Below are 16,335 nucleotides of genomic sequence, written 5' to 3' on the forward strand. Positions count from 1 at the left end.
CCAGGAGGCAGAGCTTGCAGTGAGCTGAGATCCTGCCACTGCACTCCAGCCTAGGCGACAGAGCGAGACTCCGTCTCAAAAAAATAAAATAAAATAAAAATAATGACCTTATTCTACATAACCATTGTATCACCACTGCTAAGAAAATTTAATTCTCTAACAACCAGTCCATTTTCACATGTCCCCAGTCATCCCAAAAACCTTTTATGACTTTTTTTTCTAACTAGGAACCAATCAGTATTCAGCACACTTGACTCTTTTAAATTCTTTCCATTTCTGTCCCCAACTTTTTATTTGTATGACATCGATCTTTTGAAGAGATCAGGCCATTTGCCTAGTAGATTGTCCCACGTTAGGAATGTTTCCTTTTAGTGTCATTTACCTGAATTTCCTGAAGTTCTTGTTCGATGGAAGTTCTTCTTAAATGCATTTCTTCCCTTGAATTTCTTAAGTTAGGACTAAAGGCTTGATTAGATTCATGACAACAAGCACTTAAAAACACTCCAGAGGACACATTGTAAGTGTACAAGGTTGATGAATTTTTACAAACTGAACACATCCAGGTCAAAAAGCAGAACATGACCAGAAACCAGAATCCCCTCCCAGGGCTCCATGCTCACATCTATTCACTAACCCTCACACTCCAAGAGTGACGGTTGTCCTGACTTCTAATATCACCAATTAATTTTGCTTATTTTTGTTCTTTACATAAATGGAATCATTCAGTATGTACTTTTGTGTCTTGAATCTTTTGACATTATACTTAGGCAGTTCGACCATATCATTCCATATAGTTGTGTTGCAAGTTCATTCATTTTCATCGCTCACTCTATGATATGGTTTGGCTGTGTCCCCACCCAAATCTCATCTTGTTAATTGTAGCTCCCATAATTCCCACATATGGGAGGAACCCAGTGGGAAATAATTGAATCATGGAAGCGGTTTCCCCTGTACTGTTCTCATGGTAGCGAATTAGTCTCATGAGATCTGATAATTTTATAAGGGATTTTCCCTTTAGCTTGGTTCTCGTTCTCTCGTCTGCCACCATGTAAGAAGTGCCTTTCGCCTTCTGCTGTGATTGTGAAGGCTCCCCAGCCATGTGGAACTGTGAGTCCATTAAACCTTTTTTTCTTTACAGATTACCCAGTCTTGAGTATGTCTTTACCAGCAGTGTGAAAACAGACTAATACACTCCATAACCTCAATATTATTGGCATTTGGAGCTAGATCATTATTTGCTGTGGAGAGCTGTTCTGGGCATTGTAGAATGTTTAGCAGCATCCCTGGCCTGTATGCACTAGATGCCAGTAGCATTCTCCCTAAGCAGTTAAACACAACCCAAAATATCTGAAGACCACAATTTATGTATCCATTCTGCTCTTGATGGACATTTGGGTAACTTCCAAGTATGGTGCTATTATCAGTAATGCTGCTATGAACATTCTAGCACATGCCTTTTGGCAGATAGATATCTATCTACATTTCTGTTGAGTTGTTCATCATTCTTACTTGAAGAATGATGGATTGGAGTAGAATCTAAGGGTAGAATTGTTGGGCTTTAGTTTAGCTTTAATAGATAATGCCAAGCAGTTTTCCAAAATGGTTGTACTGATTTATACTTTCACTAGGAAGGTTATTTAGGAGTTCCAGTTGTTTCTCAACATCACCAGTACTTTTTAATTTTTTCACACTGGAGGGTGTTGTGACATTTCATTTCCCAGATGACTCATGAATTTGACAACCATTTCATGTGTTTTTTGGCTATTTTTTAAGCTAACATTTAATGACTGCTTTCTATGTCCCATTCCCAGCCTCCCTGCTTTATGTCTTGTCTTGTCTTTTTTTTTGTTTGTTTGTTTTGTTTTGTTTTTTTTTGTTTTGTTTTTCTGAGACAGGATTTTAATCTGTTGCTCAGGCTGAAGTGCAGTGGTACAATCATGGCTCACTGCAGCCTTGACTTCGTAGGTGAAAGTGATCTTCCTACCTCAGCCTCCTGAGTAGCTGGGACTGCAGACTCATGCCACCATGCCTGGCTCTTTTTTTTTTTTTTTTTTTTTTTAAGAGATGGGGTCTCTCTTACTATGTTGCCCAGGCGGGTCCCAAACTCCTGGGCTCAAGCGATCCTCCTACCTCAGCCTCCCTATATGTTGAGATTACAGGTGTAAGCCCCACACCTGGCCATAAGTCTTATTTAATGCAACAATGCTACCCCATTCTACAGATTGGTAAGTGGTATCTGGTAAGAAGAGGATCTGGGATTCAGCCCTCAAATCCTGGGGCATGCATCTTAGCTTTCCCCATCCCACCTGGTGAGGTGGGTCACCCTAGTCACACTGAGATCTAACCAGTTGTTTGCAGATGGCTGCAGGACCATCTGCAGAGGTTCTGTGAAGACCTGACATTCCAACGGAGAGAAGGACAGGAAGTAAATGACAGGGCCAAGGGGAGGAAGCAGGTGGTCCCAGGCTATAGATAACGTAAGAAGAGAAAGCCTGCTGCTGGAGCTTGTGAAGTGCGAGGCACAAATGGCCAATTAAGAGTGTGTCTATTTACAGGAAAATCAAGAGAAGCAGGAACAAACAGGGCTGTAGGAGAGATGGGCTGGCAGTGAGGCCAGGTGTCTGTGTAAACAGGCATTGGCTGGGTAGAGGGAACACAGGAGCCAGGCTCCAGGGAAGAGGTTTCCTTTCTCTGGCAGTTCTGGCTGAGGCCCCAGGAGAGACATCAAGCGAATATTTTCTGGAGCTCCCCCAGGCGTGGGTCCTTGTAGAGCTTTTCCTCCAGAGCCAGGTACTTCAGTGGGGCCAGTTCCTTGTGTCTGAAGTCAGAGGGGCAAGAAAAGAGGGTAAGGGGTAACAAAGCTGGTGGTCCAGCCTCCTACTGGGTTCTCTCTGCCTGCCCTCCCTGCTCACCGATTGAGGCGCTGCTCCAGGATGCGAATGCGGAACATGGCCTGAGAGCAGTAACTCAGGTACAGGTCTTCATCCTCAGGTGTCAGCGTCACCTGGTTCTCCTGGTACCACTGCTGCTTCTTTTGCAGCTCCTGGGTCTCCTGTGGTCATAGGGAGGACAGAGAAGGAGGGCTGACAAGGCTGACCTTCACCCAGGCTGCAGGCTGCAATCCCATTGGTCACTAGACAGCCCCATGACAGTTGGCCCCACTGTCCCCACCCACACAAGCCACCTATCCATAGCTGCCACAGAGGCAGGGGTCACAAAATATCTTGGGTGGGAGCCAGTGGGGTCATGTTTATAGGGATGTCATGTCTATGAAGTCAGAGCAGGGGTCAAGACTGAGAGAGCCATGTAGCTCTGGACAAGTTACTGGCATTTTCAGAACCTGCAATTTCTTGTCTACAAAATGAGGGTCATTGTACTACCCCCTCCCCTTGTAGAGCTCCTTGTGAAGATTAAGTGACATAATCTTAGTAGTGCATGGGAACTACATGGTGTGTGCCTGACCAACAAAAATGGGTCAAGGACTAGGAGTTGTTATAATGTACCATCTCTCTGTCTACCCAGCCATCTGCCCATCTATTCCTCTGCCCATCCCTCCACTCATCCCTGCCCATCCATTCATCCATCCATCCATCCGTCCATGCGTCCATCCACTCATCTATCCAACTGCCCATCTATCCACTCGCCCATCCATCCATCCACTCATCCATCCACCCACCCACTCACTCACTCATCCACCCATCCATTCATCCATCCATCTACCCATCTATTCGTTCATCCATCCACCCACCCATCCATTCATCCATCCATCCACCCACCCATTCACTCATCTACCCACTCACTCATCCATCCATCCATCCATCCATCCATCCATCCACCCACCCACCCACTCATCCATCCACCCACCCACTCATTCATCCACCCATCCATTTATCCATCCATCCACCCATCCATCCATCCACCCACCCACCCACTCACCCATCCACCTACTCATCCATCCACACACTCACTCACCAACCATCCGTCCATCCATCCACCCATCCACCCACCCACTCATCCATCCACCCACCCACTCACTCATCCACCCATCCATTCATCCATCCATCCACCCATCCATCCATTCATCCATCCACCCACCCACCCATCCATTCATCCATCCATCCACCCACCCTCTCACTCACTCATCTACCCACTCATGCATCCATCCATCCATCCATCCATTCATCCATCCACCCACCCACTCACCCATCCACCCACTCATCCATCCACCCACGCACTCACCCAACCATCCTTCCATCCATCCATCCATCTACCCACCCACTCATCCATTCACCCACCCACTCACTCATCCCCCAATCATCCATCCATCTATCCACCCATCCATCCATTCATCCATCCACCTGCCCACTCATCCATCCACTCACCCACTCATCCATCTGCCCACTCACTCATCCACCCATCCATCTATCCACCCACTCATCCATCCATCCACCCACTCACTCACTCATCCATTCATCCATCCACCCATCCAACCATTCATCCATCTACCCACCCACTCATCCACCCACCCATCCATCCACCTACCTATCCATACATATACCCATACACCTATCTATCTACTCACCCATCCATTCATCCTCGCATCCATCTACCCATCCATCCATTTATGCACCCATCCACCCACCCATCTATTCATTCACCCATCCATCCATCTATCCACCTATCAATCCACCCACCCATCTATCTACCTATTCATCCATCTATCTACCCATCCATTCGTCTACCCATCTATATTCATCCATCCATCCATCCATCCATCCACCCACCCACCCACCCACCCACCTATCCATACATACACCCATCCATCTCCCTATCCATTTGCCTATCTGATAAACAAGTGTGAGGAGGAACAACTCAGTCATTTGGAAACTCCAAGCGTTGACATATTCATCCCCCTCATCAGGCCCTCATAAGTCTGTGAGGTGGTGGGCAGACAGCCCTGGGCCCATTTTCTGGATGCAGATGCTGAGATCCCTTCCCCAACAAAGGCGCTGGAGGCACCTTCTCAAAGCGGGCCTGGATGAGGTTGGCCTTGTTGATGAGCCGCTGCTTGAAGTCGCTGAGGCACTCATCCTTGAGGCGCACCGCCTGCCAGCGTGTTAGTTTCTCTCCTGGCGGGAGCTGGGCCAGGAATGGGGCCAGGTAGTCCAGCTGGGTCTCCACCTGCCGCAGGTGCTCTTCATGCATCACGCGCTCCTGTAAGGGTGAGGGGCAGTCAGCTGGATCAGCAGGAACTGCAGAGACCTCTCCAGCTCTGCATCAGCAGTGTGCCAGCACAAAGCCAGACCTCACAGCCAGGTCCCAGTGCATGGCGCCTCCAAGACAGGCCTTAGAAGGGCTTGCATGCTGGTCTCTGGACCTGTGGGTTTTTGTGTTTTTTTTTTTTTTTTTTTTTTGAGACGGAGTCTTGCTCTGTTGCCCAGGCTGTAGTGCAGTGGTGTGATCTTGGCTCACTGCCAGCTCCGCCTCTGGGGTTCACACCATTCTCCTGCCTCAGCCTCCCGAGTAGCTGGGACTACAGGCACCTGCCACCAGGCCCGGCTAATTTTTTGTATTTTTAGTAAAGATGGGGTTTCACCGTGTTAGCCAGGATGGTCTCGATCTCCTGACCTTATAATAAGCCTGCCTCGGCCTCCCAAAGTGCTGAGATTGCAAGTGTGAGCCACTGTGCCCGGCCTCTGGACCTGTGTTTACTGGTGACAGCCAACTCTTTTTTTCTTACATGAATTTGTGTCTCTCTACCTGAGCTTTGGTTTCCTTCTCTGAGGATCTGACAGGATCATGTCTGTAAAGCACGCAGCCTGATGCCTGACAATCCACAGCAGATGCTTATTCAGTCAATGGTAGTGGTTATTAATGATGTTAGTTAAAAACTGCCAGTAACTCCCTTCACTTTTCTTTTCCACCCTGGGGACTGTGTCCTACATCTGCAGACAGGGGGTGGTGAAGTTGGAGACATGGGGGCAGACACCTTCCCCTGGGATCTGAGAATGGTCATCTGATGCACCGTCCTGCCTCATGATCCCCAAATTATTTTTAGAAATCTCAACTTGGTTGGTGAAAGGGATTCAGAAGCCGGCCCTGAAAACCAGGTGGGGCCTTGCAACCTGAGGGTGTAACCCAAATGCCCTCCCTGTGCTGGAGAGCAGGATTGCTCAGGCCTGGAGCCAGAGGTAGCTCACTGGGGCCACTGACCCAGGGTGCAACCTCAGTGGGAGCCCTGAGTAGAGGTGGGCACATAATTTTAATTCTTTTCCCAACCACAGGCCTTGGCTTGGCTACAGCCCCTGGGGATGGGGGGAGACCTTGCCCAAATCCCAGGTACTCTTTGGGATGAACCATAGAAACGGTCAGCTCGGCAGCAAGGATGACCGCATGGTATCAATAACCGTATCCCCCACAGAGGGTTTCTCAGCAGAATCCCTCATGGTCCCCACCACCCTGGAGGCCAGGGGGGTCTAGGAAAAGCTGGGGCCTGGAGAAGGGATTGGGACTGACCATGGCCTCCCGATATTCCTTGCTCTTCTCATTCCGCTTGGTGTCATAGATGGAGATGGTCAGCGTGTGCGCCGCCTCCTCTTCCTCTCGAAGCTTCAGGATCTCCAGCACCTGAAATGAGAAGTGTTGGAGGGCGTGATGAAGACACCCCCCACTCCTGTAACCCCAGCACTTTGGGAAGTCAAGGAGGGCAGATCGCATGAGTTCAGGAGTGTGAGACCAGCCTGGGCAAAATGGAAAAACCCTGTCTGTTAAAAAACAAAAACAAAAACAAGAAATTAGCCAGGCATAGTGGTGTGCGCTAGTAGTCCCAGTTACCTGGGAGGATGAGGTGGGAGGATCACCTGAGCCCGGGATGTACAGCCATCATTGCATCACTGCATTCCAGCCTGGGTTACAGAGCGAGACCCTATCTCAAAAACAAAGATACCGCCCACCTGCTCACTCTCCCATAGGACCCTACCTCCAGCTCTGACTCCCAGACCTGATGTCTGGACAGCTTCTCCTCCCTCTTCAGGTGCATCATGGCCTCGTACTGGTAGAGCAGCTTCTTGGTGTGCTCCATGGGCTCCACCTGGGACAACCACCACCTCGGTAACACAGAGAGGCTGCCATGATCGGCGCATAGGACCACCTGGGTTCAAATCTACCCCTGCCACTTTCTAGCTGTGTCACCTCGAGCAAGTTGCTAAACCTCTCTGAGCCTTAATTTTCTCACTTATAAAAACACAGATAATCATAAAAGAGAAACTGAAGACTCAGAAAAGCTGGGGACTGTGCCAGGAGAGTGAGGGTTTGACTAGGAAGGCTAGCCCCTCAGAGGTGGTGAGAATCTTCCCCTCCCCCAGAGCCTCCCTAGGATCTGAGGTTTGCCCTGACCAGGAGTGGGGAACATGAGGAGTCGTCTTAGCCTGCTGAATTCTCTTTTTTTGGTAGAAAAGGGAAGATTTTCAGAGGAGCTGCAAAGAGAAGGGTCCCCAGATGGGAACTTTTGGTTTTCCCAAGGGGCAAAGATGAATTTCGGGGCCGGGATTCACCAGTGCCCATCCAGGTTCTCCCACGTTGCTGGAATAAGACAAAGAGCTCCGGTTCCTCCTACACCCGACCCCTGCCCGCCGTGGTCCCCATGCCCACCTCGAAGCTGATGCACATGTCGGGCGTCATGATGATCCTGTTGCCTTTGCTGTCCACCTCGGTGCGCCGCAGGAACTCGCGCTTGGAGGCTGTGATGTGGTCGTCGCGGCAGTGGTAGCGCAGCTGGATGCGCTCCTCGGCCAGCAGAAACACGCGCTCTGCCACGTCCTCCTCCGCGGGCTTCTCTGGGTTGCGGAAGAACTGCTCTGTGATTTTCTGGGAGGCGAGAACAAGCAAAGGATAAGGGTGTGAGAGATTTCTCTGCATGCCCGAAGGCAGGAGCAACGGACCTTCAGGACCCTGGAGTCTGGGGTTGTTTGGAGATTCACGTGGAATAGCCCCTCTTAAGCAGACAATGGATTTCGTGGGTTCTCAGGGACAGGCCACTCCAGTCCCGTATGGTGGTGGGCCCCTCCTCAGCTCCTTCAAGACTCTGCTTGCCTACTTCAAGAGATGGGGAGCTCACTACCTCTGCAGGCAGCCTACTCCATTGCTAGACCCCTAGACATCCCTTACTGCTAGAAAGAGCTTCTTTGCATGCTGCCATTACACACAGTTGCCAACTAAATTGTAATGACATGGAGGGGAAAATGCACAATTTCATGTTAAGTGGGTAATACAGGGACTATAATTCCCAGGTCCCTATCTCAATTACATTAGAAAAAACTCTCAAAACCAAACTTATAATCCATGGTAATATATGAGAGATGCCATTCTGAGATATTTTTGTTTTTCTCTACATTCTTACATGTTTTCCAAATGTTTAGTCATGAGTGTGTATTTTTGCATAACAATAAGGAAATAACACATCCTTGGCCCCATGGTTGAGGGCACAGTCTGGCACCAGACAACCCCAGGATGGTGCATTTGGTGATACGATTTGGCTTCGTGTTCTCCCACCCAAATCTCACCTTGAATTGTAATAATCCCCATAGGTCAAGGGCGGGACCAGGTGGAGATAATTGAATCATGGCGGTGGTTTCCCCCATGCTATTCTCATGATAGTGAGTGAGTTCTCCTGAGATCTGATGGTTTTTATAAGCGGTTTCCCCCTTTGCTCTGCACTTATTCACGCTCCTGCTGCCCGGTGAAAAGGACTTTTCTGCCATGATGCTAAGTTTCCTAAGGGCTCCCCAGCCATGCAGAACTGAGTCAATGAAGCTTCTTTTCTTTATAAATTACCCAGTCTCAGGTATTTCTTAATAGCAGCGTGAGAACAGACTAATACATTTGGTAAAATGCTTCGTTCATCATTGGTGCCCTTGGATATGTCTCAGGCCTTAATGCCACCCCAGAGCCAGGGCTCTCACCATTCAGAGGTGACATCAGCTGCCAGAGAAGGAGGGCGACCTGTTCCCAGCCCAGGCGAGCTCTTACCACAATGGGCCGGGGGTTTGACTCTGCACTGCTCAGAGCGAGCTTCTTTACTCGGGGTCGGAAGTTGGCATGGCGGTAGGAAAGGAAGTCTGGGCGTCCTTGATAGTACTCTGTCATTGTACTGGCTGTCTCCTCCCGCTTTATCAGGCCATCCACACGGGCCGTTTCATAAAACTCAATGACACGGTCCATCTCAGGTTGCATGGACTTGTACGAGTGCACTGGGTGGGGAGCGGGAGGTGGGAGGAGACAGCTACATGAGCACTAGGAAGTATGGCTGCTGGCTTGATCGCCCAACCCCAGGCCCAGGGAGAAGACAGCCCCACATTATGGATGAGGTTAGCTATGGAACCAGTCCCCTATTGCTGAGTGTTTAGGTTGTGTACAACTTTTTCTGATTATTACCAACACCATGATGAACATCTGCATCGCGCATTTTTCATTCTTCTCCATTATTTGCTAAGAATAAATTATCAGCAATGGAGTTGCTGGGTCCAAAAGTGTACAAAATTTTTGAGATGGAGCCTCGCTCTGTCACCCAAGCTGAAGTGCAGTGACGCGATCTCAGCTCACTGCAATCTCCGCCACCTGGGTTCAAGTGATTCTCCTGTCTCAGCCTCCCGAGTAACTGGGACTACAGGCACCTACCACCACACCTGGCTAATTTTTGTATTTTTAGTAGTAGCAGGGTTTCACCATGTTGGCCAGGCTGGTCTCAAACTCCTGACCTCAGGTGATCCACCCAAAGTGCTGGGATTATTGGTGTAAGCCACTGTGCCCAGCCAAAAGCGTACACGTTTTGTGGTCATTATCAATATTTTGCCCAATTGTCCTCCATAAAAGTTCCAATTTGCTGTCCAATCAACAGTGACACAGAGTGACTGTTGCTGCCACACTTGTTCATACCCAGTAGTACCATTTTTTTCATCTTTGCCAACATGGGGGTTATAAGATGGGTCCTTTATTGGTTAGGGACCTTATTAGTTTCTTTTTTTCAATATCAACCTCCAAATGAGGTTGATCATTTTAAAAAATGTATATTACCCCATACTTTTCTTTTGTAAATTTCTTGGTCAGGATTTTTTTTTTCCCTTGAGACAGGATCTCTCTCTGTCACCCAGGCTGGAGTGAAGTGGCATAATCTCGGCTCACTGCAGCCTCGACCTCCTGGGTTCAAGTGATTCTCCTGCCTCAGTCTCCTGAGTAGTTGGGATTACAAGCATGTGCCACCATTCCTGGCTAATTTTTGTATTTTTTGTAGAGATGGGGTTTCACCATATAGCTCAGGCTGGTCTTGAACCGCTGGGCTCAACTGCCCACGTTGGCCTCCCAAAGTACTGGGATTACAGGTGTGAGACCCTGTGCCCGGCACTGCCTCCTTTAAATATGGCCTCCGCCGTGTGACCTCATGGTGAGGTTCTGGCCTGATTACAACCACTGAACGGGCATGTGGTGCCCCCTTTGGCTTTCCTGGAGGAGCATTTGTCACGTTTCCTTAGATTTTCTGAGCTTTCCCTGACCTCCCACACATCGGGTTTGCTGAGGGAGGCAGGGCAGCTTCTACTGCTTGCTGCCCAAGAACCCCTGTGTAATATGTATGCTGGTTCCTCCCACCACATACCACCTGCCACAGGGTGTGTGAGGCCTCTACCCCAGGCTCCTGGCCGGCCCAGGAAAGGGGAGCCACATACCGCGCAGAGCGTGGGGATGGCCAGGTTTGAAGTAGTCTATCTTCAGGTCTGTGGTCTTGTTTATGTGTTTCAGCTCCAGCATGTCCTCCCGGTTCTGGTACCACTCCTTTATCTCCAAAATATTGGTACCTGTGGGGCCGATGGACGTTTGCTGCAGCCAGGCCAGCTCCCCTAGTCTTCAACCCCTACTTACTCCAGGCACACAGAGGCCAGCAATGCCCCCGGAGAGAGTAGAAGCCACCCCCGCCCCTGGGCGGGCCTGGAACCATGGCCAGAGCAATCCCCCTTACACTCCAGGTCCTTGTAGGTGGTGAGGCGGCTCACAAGGCCGTTGCTGTTGAGGTACGGGGCCCACTTCTCCAGCTTTGCCCTCTTGTACTGAATCACCTTCTTCCCGTTCGGGCAGCGGGTCTCAAATGCTGTGGACACAGTCAGCTGGGGTCTATCCTTCCTAGTTTGGGGGAAGGGAGGGCCAGCTCTGCCCAGCCACTCATCCATCCACTGCCCGTTCTCTGTGTACTGAACTCCTCTGGCCCCAAACCCGATCCAGGGAGGCCGAGGAGAATAATCACCGGGGTGGCCCCAGCCCTAGAGGGGTTCTCAGACCAGACAGAAGCACAAATCCACCCAAGAATGGGATTTGAGCCCCATCAGAGGGTCTGCCCCCACAGCCAACCACACTATTCCACTGCCAGGCCTTTGCTTGTACAGGTCTCTGCCAGAAACACCATCATCCCCTCCTCCTCTTGTTGGACTGACTCCTTCAGATCCTTCAAAACTTTGCCCAGGTGACCTCTAGCCTACTTCTGGTACCCCTTTCTGCTCACCCATCCCCAGGCCCTAGCCCCAGTGCTGGGCTGGGTGCGCCTCCTCTGGGTTCCCATGACACCCTCTCTGGCACTTCCCACCCCGATGAAATGGCCCATGCCCTCCCCACAGGCCTGAGTGCTCCCTAGGTGGGCACCAGCAGATATTGACATGGAGCATGACAGTCCCTGCCCTCCTGCCTTCTCTACCTGCCCCTCTCCGGTCCTGAGACCCCCCGCACCATCTGGGCACTGCCCGTAGCCTCCTCTGGGTAGAAGAGTGTGAGAGGGGAATGGGCTGGGTTCCCAGGCCTTGCTGCCGCCCACACGCCATCATCCCACACATGCTCACTAAGCTGCGTCGCCCTGTGTGCCTGACTGGTGTCAGGGCCTCGGGGTCAGAGCTGAGTGCTTGTGGCAGGAAGGGAGGAGGGAGGGAGAGAGGGTGCAGCTGAAGGTGGGAAGGGTGGAAGTGTGGAGCACGGCATTCCCTGCTGTGTCCCCCCCGCCTCACTGCTGCCACAGACCTCTCTGGAGGCCCAGGAACTGGATCTGGAGAGGGTAAGTGAACACACAGATAGAAAATACCTTCCGGGGAGATCTCAATCTGTTCCACCCACGAGTGGGGCATGTCGAAGCTCTTATCCTCATCCTCCTTGCCCTGATGGGAGAGAAGCGGGTGGGGGAGGTGGTGTTGGTCAGGGCCTGGAAGCAGGAGTTATAGTCAAAGCTCTGTCTCTGCCAACAGAGCCAAGCCAAGGTGGTCCGTTGGCTTCCCCAGGGGAACTGGAGGTCATGAGCATGACTCATGATGTGGAAGAGGAGGAGTCTACTCTGGGCAGGGAGCTCTTCCCTATACCTGCCTGGCTTAGGACAGCAGCACCCCCTGCCCTGGCTGCAGGCCCTTCGTGATTAGAGAGGTGTTTCTGGAGTCAGGGCGCCCAAGCCCCACCCTCTCTCCAAGACCAGCTAAGGGGTCCTGGGCAAGTCTGTTAACTGCTCTAAGCCTTAGTTTTCTTAACTGTAAATCGGACCTTTTAGGAGGATTAAATGATATAATGTCTGTAAAGGCCTTGGGACTCTGTCTGGCTGACATTATTATTATTATTATTATTATTATTAGAGATGGAGTCTTGTTCTGTTGCCCAGGCTGGAGTGCAGTGGCATGATCTTGGCTCACTGCAACCTCCACTTCCCAGGTTCAAGTGATTCTCCTGCCTCAGCCTCCTGAGGAACTGGGATTACAGGCATGCGCCACCACACCCAGTTGATTTTTGTATTTTTAGTAGAGATGGGGGGGCGGGTCTCACCATGTTGCCCAGGCTGGTCTCGAACTCCTGACCTCAAATGATATGCCCATCTTGGCCTCCCATAGTGCTGGGATTACAGGCATGAGCCACCGTGCCCGGCCTATTATTGTTTCCTCTTTGAGCCTTAATTTCCCCATTTGTGAAATAAGGCCTGATCTAGATAAATGGTCCTCAAACTAGATAATCACAGAAACTTGGATAAGACTTTCTCAACTTAAAACCTTTTTTCCACAAACATTGCTCATACATCTGACACCTGCTTATCTAATTGTGACATTTTGCAGGGGACAAAAATGGGTGAGCAGTCAGCAGTTAGTATTGTCAAAAATCTCCAAGACAGCCAGGTGGGTGGGCTGTCACCGGGGGTCTGTTTTTTCCTGGGGGTCCATGACTGGGCTCTGACTCTTTGGGTTGCCCTCTGTCCATCTTTGCTGTAACGAGGGCTCTTGGGCCAGGGTGGACCAGGACTCTGTAGCTGGAACTGTTTGATTATTAGCCATGCTGGCACTAAGCCAGCTGCCTGCAGGGCTGGGCTCTCAGGCCCTGGCTGGTCCATGCCCCATGACCAGCAGGGGGCGCCTATGCCCAGATTTACTGCACACGAGATGTCCCCAGTCTCTGGAGATGAGGACGCTGAGAACATTCAGCACCCTTTTCAGGCGGTCTACACTGCTGTGGCAAGCACATCACATCAAGCAGCCCCAGGAGGTAGAACAGAGTTACCATTGAGAACCCAGACTGTGGAGCCAGACTGTGTAGGTTCAAATCCCAGCTCTGTCACTTACCAGCTGTGTCGCTTTGGGTAAGTGACTTAACCTCTCTGTGTGTGAGTCTTCCCATTGGTAAAATGGGATCATATTAATCACAGGTGGTAATACCAGTGCCCACCTCACCAGGTGGCTGTGGGGATTTTAACAAGTTACTTCAGGTTAAATAGCTACAATGGATCCCAATGCTTAGTAAGGACCATATGAGTGCTACCTTTTACTTCGGGCTGAATGGCGTCCCCCTAAAATTCATAGGTTGAAGTTTTAAGCCCTGAAAGTGACTATATTTGTTTTATTTATTTTTCTTATGTTTTCTTTGTTGTTGTTGTTGTCTTGATCACCTACTGTTTGAATGATTGTATTTAGAGACAGGGTCTTTAGAGAGGTGATTAAGGTCAAATGAGTTCAATTAGAGTGGGCCCTAATCCAATAGGACTGTGTTGGTTGGGCATGGTGGCTCATGCCTGTAATACCAACACTTTGGGAGGCCAAGGCAAGGGGATCTCTTGAGCCCAGGAGTTCGAGACCAGCCTAGGTAACATAGCGAGACCATGTCTCTCTGAAAAACGAAAATTAGCCAGGTGTGGTGGTGTCTGTCTGTAGTCCCAGCTACTCAAGAGGCCAAGGTGGAAGGATCATTTGGGCTCAGGAGTTCGAGGCTGCAGAGAGCTATGATCGGGCCACTGCACTCCAGCCTGAGCAACAGAGGAGACCCTGCCTCAAAAAAAAAAAAAAAAATATATATATGACTGATGTCCTTATAAGAACAGATTGGGACATAGATTTGTACAGAGGGAAGACAGTGTGAAGACAGGGAGAAGACAGCCGTCTACAAGCCAAGGACAGGGGGCTCAGAAGGAACCAACCCTGTCCACACCTTGATCTCAGACTTCCAGCCTCTAGAACTGTAAGAAAATTAATTTCTGTCTTTTAAGCACCCCCATCTGTGGTGCTTTGTGATGCCAGACGAATGCACCTATTAGAATTACTATGAATACAACCTTCTGCCTCCATTTGACCTCTCAAAGTCCTGGGATTAAAGGTGTGAGCCACCGTGCCTGGCCAACCTACTTTCACTCTTGGCCTACATTTTGTTACTTTTGTAACAAAATGACCCTTCTGCCTCCATTTCACATAAAGGCTGAAACTGAATTCCAAGAAGGGAGGCTGGTGATGTGGGTAAGGCCCTGGCCAACGACTTTCAGAGGAACTGACAGAATAGACAAGAAGGGCCTGGCAGCGTGTGGGGCTCATGATGGCTACTTGGGATGGAACTGAGAACAGCCAGCTCTGGGACTCCCAGGGGTCTTATGACCCTACTCTGCAACTGTCTTTTTCTAAATTTATTTTTATTTTTATTTTTTGTGGTGGGGTGGGGTTGCCCAGGCTGGAATGCAGTGGCAGGAACACAGCTCACTACAGCCTCGACCTCCCAGTCTCAAGTGATCCTCCTGCCTCAGCCTCCCAAGTAGCTGGGACTACAGGTGCATGCCATCACAGTCAGCTAATTTTTAAATTTTCTTGTAGAGACAGGGTCCCACTATGTTGCCCAGGCTGGCAAGGGGCATCTTTCCAAAGGAGCAGGGCAACTCCTGAACAAGGTGGACGATATGGGGGGAAGAAGACCTGACTTCAAGTCCTGTCCCTTCCCTAACCCACTGGGAGGTCCTGGGTAGGTTACTGGCCTTTCTGGGCCTCAATGTGCCCATCTGTAAAATAAGGGAATTGCCCAAGCCTTCCTGCTTTGAGGAACGGATCATTGGTCTACTTGGGCCATTCCCCACTGCCACACACATGCTGCTGGGGACACTTGTCAGGCTCCCTGAAGCCTTCACACACATTCCCTCGGTTCTTGAGCTGCTGAGACTCACCAGATTTTCCACATCATCCTCATCGTTTATCCCACTGTCATCTTCTTCAGTCAGGGACAGCTGAGACTTATCAGTCCCCAGGAGCATGTACTCCCACCTCACAGGGTCACCCAGGTCAAAGATCAAGTCCTGTTGGGGATGAGGACAGTCAACTGAGTGCACCCCACGGCCACCACGTCCCCATCTGCTCCATGAGGAGTTGGGAGACGACTACTCCAGGGCAGAGAAGGGACCTGGGCCCAGGGCTTAGAGAAGCAGAACGTCAGTCCCAGGTGGCTGTGAGAGTCCACGCCCACCCTCCTCATCCCAACAGGGAAACTGAGGCCCCGAGGGGAAGCAGAACTCCCTGCCCATCATTCAGCCTCCCTGTGAGGACATCTCGTGCTGGCCTCTCTGAGAGACCACGAGGCTCTCTGGCCTGGGCTAGACCTGGATGTGTAGGTCTTTCCGTATCAGCGGGGCAGTGCTTAGAGCCAATGAAAACAAACCACCAAGATTTGATGGTAGAAGGGTCTAGCACCTCCCAGAAAGCGGAAGGTTTTTAAAAAAAGGCTTCCTCCTGTTTATTTTACCCATGCCAGCAACAAGGGAATTAGGCAGGCACACGTGGAGGTTATACATAAGAAGCAGGTGGACAGCCGGGCATGGTGGCTCATGCCTGTAGTTCCAGCACTTTGGGAGACTGACACAGAAGGATCACTTGAACCCAGGAGCTCAAGACCAGCCTGGGTAGCAAAGGGATATCCCACCTCTACAATTTTTTGTTATTATTTTGTTTATTTTTTTTGAGACAGAGTCTCACTCTGTTGCCCAGGCTGGAGTGCAGTGGCGTGATCTCGGCTCACTGCAACCTCTGCCTCCCA

The 16,335-nt window shown here is 50.3% G+C and overlaps 1 protein-coding gene across 4 annotated transcripts in view; it reads right to left on the minus strand.

Annotated features, from left to right (window-relative positions):
- Positions 1-2,526: 2,526 nt before the first annotated feature.
- Positions 2,527-16,335, minus strand: part of DRC7 (dynein regulatory complex subunit 7) — a 36,921-nt gene continuing 23,112 nt past the window's right edge. For 3 of the 4 annotated variants that reach the window (XM_011971819.1, XM_011971817.1, XM_011971816.1), the window contains 11 exons: positions 15,473-15,601; positions 12,113-12,185; positions 11,009-11,137; positions 10,719-10,847; positions 9,028-9,248; positions 7,651-7,866; positions 6,980-7,090; positions 6,517-6,627; positions 5,020-5,214; positions 2,913-3,052; positions 2,527-2,818 (listed from right to left, as the gene is read on the minus strand). In XM_011971819.1, the coding sequence (XP_011827209.1) occupies positions 2,725-2,818; positions 2,913-3,052; positions 5,020-5,214; positions 6,517-6,627; positions 6,980-7,090; positions 7,651-7,866; positions 9,028-9,248; positions 10,719-10,847; positions 11,009-11,137; positions 12,113-12,185; positions 15,473-15,601 (1,548 nt within the window). In that variant the 3' untranslated portion in view covers positions 2,527-2,724. The remainder of the gene's footprint in view (positions 2,819-2,912; positions 3,053-5,019; positions 5,215-6,516; positions 6,628-6,979; positions 7,091-7,650; positions 7,867-9,027; positions 9,249-10,718; positions 10,848-11,008; positions 11,138-12,112; positions 12,186-15,472; positions 15,602-16,335) is intronic. The other variant, XM_011971818.1, reaches the window with a different exon arrangement.

Source organism: Mandrillus leucophaeus, unplaced genomic scaffold (genome assembly GCF_000951045.1).
Source record: "Mandrillus leucophaeus isolate KB7577 unplaced genomic scaffold, Mleu.le_1.0 Scaffold125, whole genome shotgun sequence".
Lineage (NCBI taxonomy): Eukaryota > Metazoa > Chordata > Mammalia > Primates > Cercopithecidae > Mandrillus > Mandrillus leucophaeus.